General features: G+C 40.2%; 2 protein-coding genes across 2 annotated transcripts; both read left to right on the forward strand.

Moving 5' to 3' along the window:
- Positions 1-923: 923 nt before the first annotated feature.
- LOC115581144 (arrestin domain-containing protein 3-like) lies at positions 924-5,070 on the forward strand. Its single transcript, XM_030416024.1, has 6 exons — positions 924-1,260; positions 1,742-1,799; positions 1,892-2,039; positions 2,495-2,591; positions 2,834-3,090; positions 3,975-5,070. Exons 1-6 carry the CDS (start codon positions 1,011-1,013, stop codon positions 4,527-4,529), a joined length of 1,365 nt encoding a protein of 454 aa, XP_030271884.1. The 5' UTR covers positions 924-1,010; the 3' UTR covers positions 4,530-5,070.
- Positions 5,071-5,183: 113 nt separating this feature from the next.
- Positions 5,184-11,403, forward strand: LOC115581664 (arrestin domain-containing protein 3-like). The gene is made up of 6 exons (XM_030416946.1): positions 5,184-5,474; positions 5,918-5,975; positions 6,846-6,993; positions 7,449-7,545; positions 8,085-8,341; positions 10,813-11,403. The coding sequence occupies exons 1-6, from the start codon at positions 5,204-5,206 to the stop codon at positions 11,401-11,403; spliced, it is 1,422 nt and encodes a 473-aa protein (XP_030272806.1). The 5' UTR covers positions 5,184-5,203.
- The last annotated feature ends 3,686 nt before the right edge of the window (positions 11,404-15,089 follow it).

Raw genomic sequence — 15,089 nt, forward strand, 5'->3', positions numbered from 1 at the left:
GGGGGTTTTATCACATCACCCAGTGTCTTGCCTAAAAGTTGTTATAAAGTTTTTCCAGATTTTCCAGTAACCTTTAAACTTATTTTGTTCAAGCCTGAGAATGAATGTTAGCTTCTCCATTATAAAAATATCCTAAACCATATTGATCCAGTCCTCGACTGTAGGAGTCTTTTACGAACCATTTCCTTGTGATTGCTTTCTTATTCACTAATAGGATATTATACATACATTTGTTTTCAGACCCCTTCACAGAGTCCACTCTTAATCCCAGACATAAAGTCTCGAACACTGAACACATGAAAATGTTTCCACTTTTCCACAGTTGTGAAATTATTTTTTCCCACATTTCCATCTGCATCACGATGTTACTCTCCTTCTCCCATTTCTCCTTTAAATATTCAGTATCATTCCCTTCTACCTCTTGGTAGTCTTGCACCGAGTTAAGCCGAATTTGGACTATTTCTTTTTCTCTGGACTCTGATTTATATCCCTGTGCAAACCGGGGAATTTGCCAGTTAAGAGTACAGCGGTAGTAGGGGGTTAAAGTGTAGGGTGGTTCCAGTCCTGTTAGGCGCACCCATAACGTTGCGCATGAATTTCATTGACTCAACTCTGTTCTGCATATAGAAACATGAACATCTATTTCAAAGCTCAGTACCGTCCTCTAAACTGAATCCACAGAGGTTCAAAGTTGAGACGGAAAGAGGAGACAGCTGAAGATGAACACTGGGGGACTCCAGCTGCCCTGTGTTGTTGTTCTACGACCGCTGGGACACTTCCTGTTCACCTGAGTACTCATGTTGCGTCATTTGTGGTCAGGATTGCTTGAAGGTCCCTTGTAATAACGCTTTTACTGCTCCATATGAGGAAATACCGGAGTTTTTCTTCGGTCCTCCCCGGGGCGGAGCCACACATCTGCCAGGCTCACTGTCAACATCCGCGCAGCCGTTCCGTCAACGCGTCGTTCCGCCTGACCACATGGAGGCATGAACAGGGCGTAAACAACTACAATGTCTCCGATAAAGGACTTAAGGGTAATCTATGAAGCCCTCAACGAAGAGGGCACGTTTTCCGCGGGAGACACCGTCGCAGGCACAGTCACTTTCACTTTGACCAAAGACACCAAAGTGAAGAGTCTCTGGGTGAAGCTGAAAGGAGATGCCAATGTCCACTGGACAGAGGGGAGTGGAGACGATGAGACAACTTACAGTGCGCACAGGAGGTACTTCAAAGTAAAAAAATACTTGGTGGACGAAAAAGGTAAGTCAAAGAAACGTGCTGGCACTTTGACCAAAATGGATTGGCCTTGATATTACTCTCGTTATGCTTTACATGTTGGTTCCTGTGGATGTTAAAACTGTCTGCTTTTATTGAGTGTGTAAGCTACCCAGTGAAATCCATTATTTCTGTGAATCTGCCTATGCTGTTTAAAGAGAAAATATGAACAATCTCAAATATATGTTTTAAATCAAGTGTGGACAACAAGCGAGTGTATACAAAAAACACACACCTCAAATGCATCTTGAAGGAGAGCCATCTATGTCAGTACTTTGCATAATGGTACACCAAGTGATTTTCAAATACAAAGTTTGTCGATTTGCGTACGTGAACCCAAAAACATACGCATGATACAATCTGTGGCGATGCCTCTCATCAAATACAAGCTCAGTCAGTCATTTATGAGGTCTCTTTGTGGGAACTGTTCCTCACGTCTCACTCTGGCTCTCACTTCCTTATTCAGGCGCTGAACTTCCCAAAGGACTCCATCACTTTAAAGTCAGGCTTGATATCCCAGATGGGTAAGTGGGAATTTCCAGCGACGAACATTAACACTGTGTCATTTATTTGTGTTCACAAATAACGCCATGCGTGAACCGTTCCTGTCTTAAAGGGACATGCCGCCATCTTTTAAGGGGAAGCATGGAAAGATTGTCTACAAGATTGAAGTGAAGATATCCAGGAGCTGGCGGTGGCCCTCTGAAACACATCAAGAGCTCAATTTTGTGTCAAAATCTTTATCACACTGTGGTCAAGTTATGGTACGTGGGACATTACAATGATACATGTTACGAATTTGATACAGTATTTCTACTTCTGCATTCAAACTGGCTTAGGAATGCTGAAAAGGTAAACAGGATGAGAAGTCACTAAAGAGAGGTCAGACTTAAAAAGACACTCAAAAACCACCATTTCCTGTTTGAGAATACAGGAAATTGTGGATGTTCTGCTGAAAGGAGTTCAGAGTGAAAAGTTTGTTCAAAGAGTGAAATGCACTTATTGGTTGGATACAGCATTGCTCAACCCCAAATTAAACCCGGTCATGGAGGATTCATTTTGAGTTGTTAAAGAGTTCACTTTTTATGTTGATAACCTGAACATGGATGGCTCAATCCAAAGGTTAACAGCAAGATGACATTATTTTCTTCTGGACTTTGAAATTCAGCCATATGAGGCATTGAATTAATGCTTGTTTCTGTCCTATGTTTTGTTCTAGTGGCCCCAGTCTGGTTCAGTGGATAAAGAGGTTGGAGTTTTCTCCAAAGGACAGGTCAAGATGACTGCTACAGTTAACAGAAAGGTTTTGTGTCCAGGTAAAATCACTACAAATTACTTGGAACAAGTGTCCAAGTGTAAAATGTTGTGTATGATATCTCATGTTTACAGCATTGTACATTGTTTCATTACTAATTCAGTTGGAGCATCTCCAAATGTACAGTATATGCTTCATTAACAACTTTTAAGCAGTACACTATGTGTAATGTATAATATTTGTTTATTTAGTGTGGTAACATTTTCGATGTTCAAATTTTAAGATTTGTTTTTTTGTTTACAGGTGACACTTTAACTGTTGGTGCCACAATCTGCAACTCCTCCTCCAAAAAAATGAAGCCAAAATTCAGCTTTTATCAGAAAATAGTGTACCGTGCCCAGGGTTCCACTAATACCAGTGAGAAAAGTCTGTGCAAAATGGAGGGGGAAACCCTCGCACCAAACTCAGAGGAAACTGTCTCCTGTCACATGACGATTCCTAATGATGTCATCCACTCGCTCCATAACTGTGAAATCATCTCAGTTGAACACTACATAAAGGTATGTAATAATGTCAAAGTGATGTTACATCAAGTCAGAATTGCTTTTGATTGGAATTCTGTTTAAAGTTATACACCATCTTTGTTCTAAAGATAAATATAAGATCAAGATGGACCCAACATGTGATCGATGCAGACAAGCCCTTGCCAAATTCTGACATATGTGTAAAAACAGTAGACCCTTATTCAGTAATTTCATCATTTGTTTTAGAGGGACCACCAGAAAATTCCGTGCCACTTGGCAACCTTTAAAACCTTTTTATCTATTTATTTTATCCTCCTTTTTTCACTTCATTTGTTATGTTATAGAATATATAAATTATATGCTATTATAATATTTAATGTTTCTATTTCTTAGAATATTTCTGTTCAATTCTTTATCTCATGTGAATGAAAAGTAAAGACGTCTATATTAGATATCTGTTGAAGGGGAATTCCAGTATTTTTTAACCTGGGCCCTGTATTTGTATGTCGGGTGTATAATGATTTGTACTGACCACACATTTTGGAATCAGTCCAGCGAATTGCTGCAACATGGCTGCAATGTAATCCTTTGTTACATCCACTAAAAGTGCGTGTTTTTTCAAGGAGAAGCCTCGCTCTGAAATCTGAGCTGTTACAGTTGTTGCCTCATCTGGACACACGTTACATTTCCTGCTTTCCTGTTTTTGCAAATACATTCTCACTAGCAGGTTCCTCTCATTAAACTCCAAACTACCCTCTTAGACTTTGACTCACATTTCACAGCATCTTCCTGCAACAGCTCACCTTTCTGAGATTTCAGAAGAGACTTGTCCTCGAACGATGCAACGAAACACCCTTCCTCAACCAGGATCTATTCTGGTGTACTCTGATTTTACCTCTTCATATATTTCTGTTTCCCAGGTCTATTTGGACATCAGTTTTGCCTTTGACCCAGAGGTGAGGCTGCCACTGGTCATTGTTCCTTCTCTCTCTGCTACCCTTCCGCCTGGCGAGGATTTTGGGCCTTACCCACCTGGGGCTGTTGGAGGGCCAAGCAAAAGCGACTTCCCTCCCCCTGCAGTGGCGATGAGTCCCTATCCAGCTGTGGCGGTAGGGGCTCCAAGTTACAATGACTTTCCTCCACCTGCCATCCCTACTGGACCTTATGGTGTACACACAGCTCCAGGTGCTTATGGATACCCAGCACCAGGTCCCACTCAACCTGGCAACACAGCAAGTGGCTACAACAATCAGTGGCCACAACAGGCCCCACCATACAGTTTTCTCCCTCCAGCTTTCCCACCACCTTCAGTGCAGCATCAAGGCCCTACTGCTCCACCTCATTTTCAACAGGGAGAAGACCTTCCAACCTATACGTCCCTTTACCCCCCTGTCCCTGACACTTTCGCGGGCAATGGGTCGGATAAAAAAAAAACTGAGCTTTCAAGAGAGCACCCTTTTCCACCCTTCTCATGACACTAATGGTAACATAAGGTCAGAAAATAAACCCTGATTTCCAAAATGAACACAAGTTATATTGAAATATGATGAGGGTATTTAAGCCATTTATAATGCTTCTTCACTTTGTTCTTTTGATACAGATGTCTATTCACTCACTGCAAGTATTTTAAACCTGTTAAAGTATTTTAAACTGGTTTGCTTCTATAAACAAGCTTAAAGTTGCCCGTGTTGGAGAACAAAGCATATGATTTTAGAAAAAAAGCAAATTACTGTAGAGTAACAAACAAAAAGCTTTTTTTTTTTTTTGGTGGGCCTTAGTAAAACAATTTTTTTTGCAGTCTTGAAATATTGACAGCCGATGATGGCATTTGAGCTATTTCAAATGCAATAAATATTTGCTTCACAAAAGTGTAACTGTATTTTTTATTTGTACTGATGGATAACATTATTATTATTGTGTTCATGTCGAGCCTGAATAACCTGTTCCACAAATTGCTTTTATGATGCATGGATTCCTTAAAGATGTGTTAATACATGCTTTAACAGCTTAACATGAGGAAATATTACAGGTTTTCTTTTTTTCTCACTGGGGCGGAGTCGCATGTGATCAGTAGCCAGCTCTTTGTCAATAATATTATCACTTACCTGCCAACGCCTCATGCTACGCGGACACAGGGATAAAAACCAGCATGTTCACACCTAAAATGTCTCCAATACAGGACTTTAAACTAACTTATAAACTTCTCAACAAAAAGGAAACTTTTTCTGAAGGAGACATTGTTGCAGGCACAGTCACTTTCACCCTGACTGGAGAAACCAAAGTGAAGAGTCTTCTGGTGAAAGTCAAAGGGGATGCGAATGTCCACTGGACAGAGGGAAGTGGAATTCACGAGATAAATTACAATGCGCACAGGAGATACTTCAAAGTCAAAGAATACCTCCTGGCAGAAAAACCTGAAAGTAAGTCATATAAACGTTTTGGTCCTTTGACAGAATTTGTGTTAATTTAGAATTATGGGTGAACGTTTGATGAGAAGTCTATGAGTAACATCTTAATTGTAAATGTTGCATTACACTCATTGCTCGAAATATTGGTTCCTGAGGATCTGAACACTGTCTGTAGGTCAGTTGGCTGCTTTTATTGCTAAGCATAAGACGTCCAGATCCATTATTTCTTTAGATAAGCCTTCGCCATTTAAAAAAAATATATACCTCAAACACAACTCAGATGCATCTTGACCAAAACATATCGGCTTGTATGTAAACTAGACATAATGGTCAATTTTTTACATTGGTCACTTTATGACCAACATAGAAATGATGTTGCTTTACACAATTCATTAATCCATTTAGGTAAATAAACGCTCTGTTGAACATCTGTAAGATCCAGGCTTCTTTTACAGGCACTGTACTTCCCCATGGCACCCATCGCTACAATTTCAAGCTTAAAATCCCACAGGGGTAAGCATCAATATCTAGCATTAAAGGTCCATTTTGTAAGAAAGTTGATTTTCGAGTGACATTCCCAACCGTCAACTAATAATTAGTGATTAGTGTGTGTGTGTGTCTGCAAGAATCGAGATGGTGGCTAAGGTTCAAGATGCCTGGCATGGACAAAGAAATAATACAAAGTAAATGGCTGACCAAAAGGAATTACAACATGGACAATGAGCGATGGACTTGGATCCAAGATGGTGGATCACTATATGTTTCTTTGATAGGAGAAAACAAAGAAATAATGGTGGCTTATCGTACGTAGGTGTGATATGGTCAAAGCTGAATAAAGATTGTGTGTGTGTGTGTGATGTGGTGCAAGATTAGAAAAGATGGTTAGTTGCATGGAGAGACCCTGAGTCTGTATGCAGCATAATTTAACCAACATCACTTAGCCGGGTGGCAAAGCCAATTACCAATACCTGACTACACGGAGATCACAGTAAGTTCAGTGTCACCAGTGTTTGAATCATAGATGCTGGGGGTTTCTTAGCTGATGAGCACAGCAGGAGAATGTTGTAATCCCAGTGTTGAACAGTGCTGCCTGATGAAGGTGGATGGAGGAAACTGGTCACTCTGTAGCAGCTCTGGTTTACTTGCTTTTCTTGTGCCACAGCTGCTGGCGCTAACTGAGCTTGCACAATGAACGACTTTATCTGTGGATCTCAACACAACTCATCAGATACTTTGGGATGGTGGGCAACCCAACCTACAATCAGTATTTGATGAGTTGGGACTGAGACTCAAAAGTCAACTTTCTTATAATTGGACCTTTAAAACTGTGTCATTGATTGTTTTCACAAATAATTGCATTCCTTAACTGCTTCTGTCTTAAAGGGACATGCCGTCATCTTTTAAGGGGAAGCATGGAAAGATCATCTACAAACTTGAAGCGAAGATGTACCGGAGCTGGCATTTGCCTTCTAGATTAAGTGAAAAGCTCAATTTTGTGTCAAAGTCTTTGTCACACCGTGGTCAAGTAAGGGTACGTGGGATATTACAATGATACATGTAATGAATTTGATACGGTATTTCCTTCTCTTCAGCACTTCAACTGGCTTATAGCTGCTGAAAAGTGATACATTTAAGACATTATGTAATAGGAATAATGGGAAACAATTAACCCGTTGATTGAATTAGCAGGAAATCGAGTTTGTTCTGCTGAAAGGAGTTCAGAGGGAAAAGTTTGTTCAAAGTGTGAAATGAACTGACTGGTTGGAGAGAATATAGCATTGCTCAACCCCAACTTAAACCTGGTCATGGAGGATTCATTTTAAGATGTTAAAGAGTTCACTTTTTATGGTGATAACCTGAACATGGATGGCTTCCAAAGGTTAATAGAAAGTTGACATTACTTTCCTCTGAACTGTGAATGTCAGTATGCCATATGAGGCATTGATTTGATATGAAAATCATGCTTTTGATTTCTATTTGTTCTAGTGTTGCCAGACTCGCTCATTAGATGAAAAGGTTGGAGTTTTCTCAAAAGGACAGGTCAAAATGTCTGCCACTGTTGACAGAAAGGTTTGCTCTCCAGGTAAAGTCCCTCCGTCATACTTGGAACAAAACCCGGTATCAAAGTATAAAATGCTGATGGTATCAGATGTTTACAGTTTTGTCCACCATTTTTTACTAAGTTAGATGAAAGTTCTTTAGGTATTAATGTTAGTACCCACTCAGAAGTTTAAGATCACCTGAAAAATGTAATGTTTTCTGTTAAACCTGACAGTTTAATCCATCAAATGAATTGCCAAATGAACAGAAAACATAGTCAAGAAATTTAAAAGGTTAGAAACAATGAGATTGACTTGAAATAATAATTTTCTCCTTCAAACTTTGCACACCGTGCTTCCTGAAGCACCTCCCAAGGTAGGATTGGCTTGATTGGCGGTAGTGCATGTTCCTTATTAACAACTTTAAAAGCACTAACCACAGTCTGAGTAATGCACAGTATTTCTTTTGTGTGTGTCTGTGTGTGTGTGTGTGTGTGTGTGGCAATCTTATTCCAGATGAAATGGATATTTAGACATTAGGATTATGATCAGCATGATTCTTTTTTCTTTTACTTTTTTACAGGTGACACTTTATCTGTTGTAGGCAAAATCCACAACTCCTCCTCCAAAAAAATTAAGCCTCAATTCAGCTTACATCAGAAAATAGTGTACCACGCTGAGGGCCTCACTAAAAGTGGTGACCATAGTCTGTGCACTATGACTGGGATCACTCTCACAGCAAACTCAGAGAAAACTGTCTCCTGTCACATGAAGATTCCTGTTGATGCCATCCACTCTCTCCATAACTGTAAAATCATCTCAGTTGACTATTATCTAAAGGTATGTAATAATGTCATAGTGGTTTTACATCAACGCATTTTGTCAGTCTGTTTAAAGTTGTAAATCGTCTTCACTTTGACCCAACATGAGATTGATGCAAACAACCTCCTGCCACATTGCTATGTATGGTCTTGACATGCCCCAAGATGGATATATTCTGACAATCCATTGACAGTGCCTTGCAAAAGTATTCATCCCCCTTGAACTTTTCCACATTTTTTTGCGTTTTAACCACAAATGTAAATGTATTTTATTGGGATTTCATATGATAGAACAACAAAGTGGTGCATAATTGTGAAATTATACATGGTTTTAATTATTTTTTTTACAAATAAAAAACAGAAAAGTGTGATGTGCAAAAGTATTCCCCCCCTTTAATCTGATACCCTTAAATAAAATCCAGTGCAACCAGTTGCCTTCAGAAGTCACCTAATTAGTAAATGGAGTCCACCTGTGTGTTATCTAATCTTAATGTAAATACAGCTGTTCTGTGAAAGCCTAAAAAGGTTTGCTAGAGAACATTAGTGAACAAACAGCATCATGAAGCCCAAGGAACACACCAGACAGGTCAGGAATAAAGTTGTGGAGAAGTTTAAAGCATGGTTAGGATATGAAAAAATATCCCAAGCTTTGAACATCTCACAGAGCACTGTTCAATCCATCACCTGAAAATGGAAAGAGTATGGCACAATTGCAAACCTACCAAGACATGGTCGTCCACCTAAACTGACAGGCCGGGCAAGGAGCGCGTTGATCAGAGAAGCAGCCAAGAGGCCCATGATAACTCTGGAGGAGCTGCAGAGAGCCACAGCTCAGGTGGGAGAATCTGTCCACAGGACATCTATTAGTCATGCACTCCACAAATCAGGCCTTTATGGAAGAGTGGCAAGAAGCCATTGTTGAAACAAGGGCCTTGCAGTTTGCTACAAGCCATGTGGGGGGCACAACAAACATTGGAGGAAGGTGCTCTGGTCAGATGAGACCAAAATTGACGTTTTTGGCCTAAATGCAAAACACTATGTGTGGCAGAAAACTAACACTGCACATTACCCTGAACACACCATCCCCACCGTGAAACATAGTGGTGGCAGCATCATGCTGTGGGGATGCTTTTTCTTCAGCAGCGACAGGGAAGCTGGTCTGAGTTGATGGGAAGATGGATGGAGCCAAATACAGGACAATCTTGGAAGAAAACCTGATAGAGTCTGCAAAAGACTTGAGACTGGGGCGAAGGTTCACCTTCCAGCAGGACAACGAGCCTAAACATACAGCCAGAGTCACAATGGAATGGTTTAGATCAAAGAATATGCATGTGTTAGAATGGCCCAGTCAAAGTCCAGACCTAAATCAACTTGAGAATCTCTGGCAAGACTTGAAATTTGCTGTTCACAGACACTCTCCATCAAATCAGACTAAGCTTAGGCTATTTTGCAAGGAAGAATGGGTAAATATTTCAGTCTCTATATGTGCATCGCTGGTAGAGACTTACCCCAAAAGACTTGCAGCTGTCATTTCAGCGAAGGTAGTTCTACAAAGTATTGACTCAGGGGGGTGAATACTTTTGCACACCACACTTTCTGTTTTTTATTTGTAAAAAAAAAATGTCCTTCCACTTCACAATTATGCACCACTTTATGTTGGTCTATCACATAAAATCCCAATAAAATACATTTACATTTGTGGTTAAAACGTGACAAAATGTGGAAAAGTTATAGACCCCTTCTCCTCTATCTTCATTGTTGGGGGGCTCCAGTTGATCGGTGCAATATAGATAGGATGGCCTACTACTCTCCACTGGGAAAACATTTTATTTTATCCAAATGGTAGGAGGTTCTATCCCCAAAATATCACCAATGGATTAGAGAGGCTATGTGTAATGTCACCTAAGAAAAAATCAGACATGCCATTAGAGGGTCCAAAAGAAAATTCCATGCTCATAGGGAACCATTTATATCCTTTGTCAAATGTATGACAGCTACCAGCATAACTGTATGACCCTGTTAGTACAGAAATTCCAATCTCTTTGAACCTTGGCCCTATATTTTAATGTTGGGAGTGTCAATTATTACAGGCAGGCAGGTTGCCTCAGCAGTCTGCCGCAACATGGCTGACATCAGGGAAATTATTTCTGCAGAGTCAGCCCTTTTGTTAAACGATGAGATCTGTTTTGACACCAGAAACACAAGTCTTGTTAAAGTTGTTGAACATCTAGATCATCTGTGTCAAAATCAGTTAAAAGGTCAGCCATGACTTTGCAAATAAATTATTGCTGGCAGTCTTTTTTAAGCAACTAATTTCTCCAACTCTGACTCATATTTAAATATTGTCTTCCTGCAACAACTGACATCTTGCGAGATTTCTTCACGGAAAACATGCAAATTCCATACAGAAAGCCTTGGCCCCAACCAGGCTCATTTCTGGTGTACTGAAATGGTGGTGATTTTACCTCTTCATATATTTCTGTTTCCCAGGTGTATTTGGGCATCAGTTTTGCCTTTGACCCAGAGATGAGGTTTCCGCTGGTCATTGTTCCTTCTCTTTTTGCTAGCCTTCCGCCTGGTAAGGCTTTGGCTGCCCACCCAGCAGGGACTGTTGGAGGGCCAAGCAAAAGCGACATCCCTCCCCCTGCAGTGCCAATGGGGCCCCACCCAGCTGGGGCTGTGGGAGGGCCAAGCAACAGCAACTTCCCTCCCCCTGCAGTGGCGATGGGTCCCTATCCAGCTGGGGCTGTTTGGGCTCCAAGCTACAGCGACATCCCTCCACCTGCCTCCCCTACTGGATCTTACAGTGTACCCACAGCTCCAGGTGCTTATGGATTCCCAGTGCCAGGTCCCACTCAACCTGGCAACCCAGCAAGTGGCTACAACAATCAATGGCCACAACAGGTCCCACCATACAGTTTTCCAGCTACAGCTTTCCCACCACCTTCAGTGCAGCATCAAGGTCCAGCTCTGTTTCTCCCTGACCCTCCAGCCTATTCTTCCCTTTACCCCTCTGTCCCTGACACTTTTGGGAGCAGTGGGTCAGATAAAAGTCCTGATCCTCAAAAAGAACACCAATAATCTTGAAATGTTATGAGGCATTTACATGTATAATGGTTTTCTTGACATGTGGCAATATTGGAGATTTTAACCAGGATGCAATAACGGGTAGGAAGCCAATAACTCTAAATGTTATGAGGCATTTACATGTATAATGGTTTTCTATACCATTATACATGTATAATGCTTTTTTTTTACTTTAATTCAGATGTCTATTCACTCACCGCTATGCACAGCAAATTATGTTAATCCCTTAAACTCAACTGGTTTGCTTCTGCAAACAAGCTTAAAGTTGACCATGTTGAAAAACAAAGGATATGATTTCGGTAAACAGAGAGTAAATTAATGTATAGTAACGAACAAAAATAAAGTTTTTGTGGGCTTTTAGTTGGACAAAAAAAGGTTATGGTACAGTCTTGAATAATTTCTTTATATATTGTATATATTTCAGAAAGTGAAACTGTAATCTTTATGTGTACTGCTGTATGACATTATTGCCATTATATATTGAAACACTTTGTTAAATGTGTCAATTTGAAATGAAAAAGCACAATTTTGTTGAAGGCAATAGTTTCTAGATTGGTTCGTCTGTGTGGCAGGTGCCGCTGTGGGTGGAGTGATTACAGTGGGCACAGTGGTTATATAATGTCAATATTTGTATTTAATCTTGGTGTGTTAGTTCCTGTTAATGCACCCGTGTGTGTTTGTGTGTTAAGGTTATGTATTTTAGGTAATCTAAATAACATGTTTGGTATGATGCTGGGTATATGGGGATTGATATATACACCTATGTATAAATATTCTTCAAATGTTATTACTGTTTACTTACTAAACCTAAGAAACAGATATAAAGCTTGGGAAATGAAGAGTGGCGCAAAGGAAGTAGTGGATGAAAACAATCATAAATCACAATTTGTGTTACAGAGTTTTGCATTCTGTACAGATTACAGTATCCTCCGTACTTAGTTCCTTGGTTTGAATGAGTAAGCAGCCATGGTCGGAGGCATTATCTTTTGTTGTATGTCATTATGACAGATTTTCCCCTTAAATGTCTAATAGGGTAACAAGATGAAGTGATGACATGTTAATAGCCTATCCAAAATGTAAATGGTCAGCTTCCCAGCGTAATGTTCTGCACAAACACTTCTCTCAACCATTAATCCTGTTTTTTCATCCGATTTGTCATACTCTCTAATCGGCAGTGCTTCTTCTGACATGTACAATTGAATAAAGAACTTCTAGGTAACTCGTCTCTTCAAGTGACAGCAATTTGTTCCAAATCTGCAACATGCTTTAATACCAAGGTAAATAGCCTATTCTATCAAAAATGCAGCCATTTCCTTCCTTCCTCTTTTTAAATAGAGATTTGGCTTACAATTTTTTAAGATAATGTGGTAAAGGGAGTTGCCAATCGATTAAGAATTTTAAACAAGTGTGAAATAGTCTGATATTCAGGCTAATACATTGCAGATGGTAAATTGCTAATAGACTTTACAAGGTAAAAGGTCATTTATTTGTCATAACATAACACAGGGTTGTGTAACAAGATGAACGTTTGTAAACTCCTTCACACTACACAAAAGAGATATAAGATCCATTGTAATTTCCTGAAGTGTGTAAAACTGTGTTATTTGTTATGATATGTGGATAGTTGAAAGTAGGCTATGGTGTAATAAATATTCAACTGCTTGACATGTGGCAATATTGGAGATTTTGACCAGGATGCAATAATGGGTAGGAAGCCAATAACTCATGCTGCATTGTCACAGGTAGGACACACAGTGCGTTTGGTTGACACGGCTTAAAAGAAATGTCTTGCATATCGATTCCAATCTGTATGAAGCTCTCAACCAAGAGGACACCTTTTCTGAAGGAGATACTTAAGGTAAATTGATAACGACTGAGTCCCATGATGACCATGATAGGTTCTCATCAATGGTAATTCCAAGAACTAGATTGTTCTTTGTGCACCACTCTACAATATTGTTGATTTCCTCCTGATATGAATTCTCATCGTTGGATGTGTCATCCGCAAACTTCACAATGGAGTTCTCTTGATGGGTGGGAATGCAGTCAGAGGACTTAGAGGAAGTGTGACTGCCAATCGGAACTTTCTGAGGTCTGCTTTTGAGGAAGTCCAATGTCCAGTGGCAGAGTGTTGCACTTAAGCCCAGAGTGTTTAGTTTTTTTTAGTTATCTGCTTCATGGGTGAGATTGTCGTGAATGCTGAGCAGAGGTCAACAAACAGTGCTGTGATGTAGCTGTTCTTATTCTTCCGGCTGCTTACGGGGACACTTTTAAGATAAGTCGCATGACTAAAGGTACATTTAGCTAACATTTAAAGAATGGCAACAATAAAGTGTGAAAAACGTGAATGCAGAAAAATCAACCATGGATAAAAATGGCAGTATGAAAACAGTGTATTGTGCCCAAATACAGTGAGGTAGGAGGCAGTCAGCAGGAGACTAATCTGAGAGTTAGTATGATATGAAACCAGGAAAAGAAGTGTGTTCTGCTGAAAGCAGTTCAGAAGAGTCTAGTTTTTTCTCTCGCCAAAAATCTGCAATTCCTCCTCCAAAAATAAGAAGCCCAAATTCCTCTTACTGCAGGAGGTAGTGTACAGGGGCTCAGCTAATGGCGACGCGAAAATTCTGCGCAAAATGGTGGGGGACATCGTCAAACCCAAGTCAGAGGAAATTGCCACCTGCCAAATAAAGATCCCTGTCAATGTAATCTACACTCTCGATAACTGTGAAATCATCTCAGTTAACTATTACTTCAAGGTGTATGTCACAATTTCATAGTGATGTAACATCAAGTCTGAAAATTAATGAATTACTTTGTCACCCCATTTACACCTGGTATTAAAATGGAATCCGTGTCAGGAAATGTTAATCGAGATCTCTGTCCTCCAGAGCAAAACCTATGCTTGAGTCATTTGAGGTGCCGACCCAGACTCCCTTTAGAAATCGGAGGTTTTTGTGAGATGTTTTGTGTCCTGTTTGCAAGCTCAAAAGTTGTACAGCAAACAAATGACTGTCAGACAACAGGGGGTTGTGAAATGTTAATTCTCTTGAAACACAAGATTTTGCTACAGGATCACGTTCGTAGATATCTCTACAGAATCTTTTTTGATCTTGTGGATTTGCGACGGAGAAAAACATCACGTGGCCACGCAGGCCCCCCAAAAGCTGTCCCATCCCTCACAGTAACGAGTGGGCAAATCCCATTCAGCTGGGAACACTGTTTTCTCCTTATAACAGATTTATGCTCTTTAAATCTAATTGGTAGTCCATGGAGTTGTGGCACACTGGCTGTAAACACATTCTCTTGCCCACTGTGGTAAACATGGAGTGTCTGCAGTTGTGTATATCAGCTGTAAAAACAAAAAACAGATTTTGAATAATTTGATAAGTAGTCTAATAAAAGACAGTAATATACAGAATATGCTAAACTGTATAATTAAAACAAAAATACAAACACAGCATTAACACTAGCCCACTGAGATTTTATCATTGGGCCATTAATGACCACCTACTATAGTCATTGTGGACAATGATAAGGAATTTCAATCTACACTTCGGGGGCCGTGCACGTCCCCCCTCAAGAGTTATGTGGAAGAATGCACGGACGCTCCATTCATCTATCCCAGTGATGGATGCACAGAGGGAGGCTGCAGGAGCTTCTGCCCCCGCCCACTTGCACTT

Source organism: Sparus aurata, chromosome 5, assembly GCF_900880675.1.
Source record: "Sparus aurata chromosome 5, fSpaAur1.1, whole genome shotgun sequence".
Lineage (NCBI taxonomy): Eukaryota > Metazoa > Chordata > Actinopteri > Spariformes > Sparidae > Sparus > Sparus aurata.

Excerpts from the sequence above, each read along its gene's own strand:
- LOC115581144 (XM_030416024.1), top strand. The coding sequence starts at position 1,011 with ATGTCTCCGATAAAGGACTTAAGGGTAATCTATGAAGCCCTCAACGAA. Across the intron at positions 2,040-2,494 it reads CACACTGTGGTCAAGTTATG|TGGCCCCAGTCTGGTTCAGT; the intron begins GTACGTGGGACA and ends GTTTTGTTCTAG. Across the intron at positions 2,592-2,833 it reads CAGAAAGGTTTTGTGTCCAG|GTGACACTTTAACTGTTGGT; the intron begins GTAAAATCACTA and ends TTTTGTTTACAG.
- LOC115581664 (XM_030416946.1), top strand. The coding sequence starts at position 5,204 with ATGTTCACACCTAAAATGTCTCCAATACAGGACTTTAAACTAACTTAT. Across the intron at positions 5,475-5,917 it reads CCTGGCAGAAAAACCTGAAA|GCACTGTACTTCCCCATGGC; the intron begins GTAAGTCATATA and ends CTTCTTTTACAG. Across the intron at positions 5,976-6,845 it reads AAGCTTAAAATCCCACAGGG|GGACATGCCGTCATCTTTTA; the intron begins GTAAGCATCAAT and ends TCTGTCTTAAAG.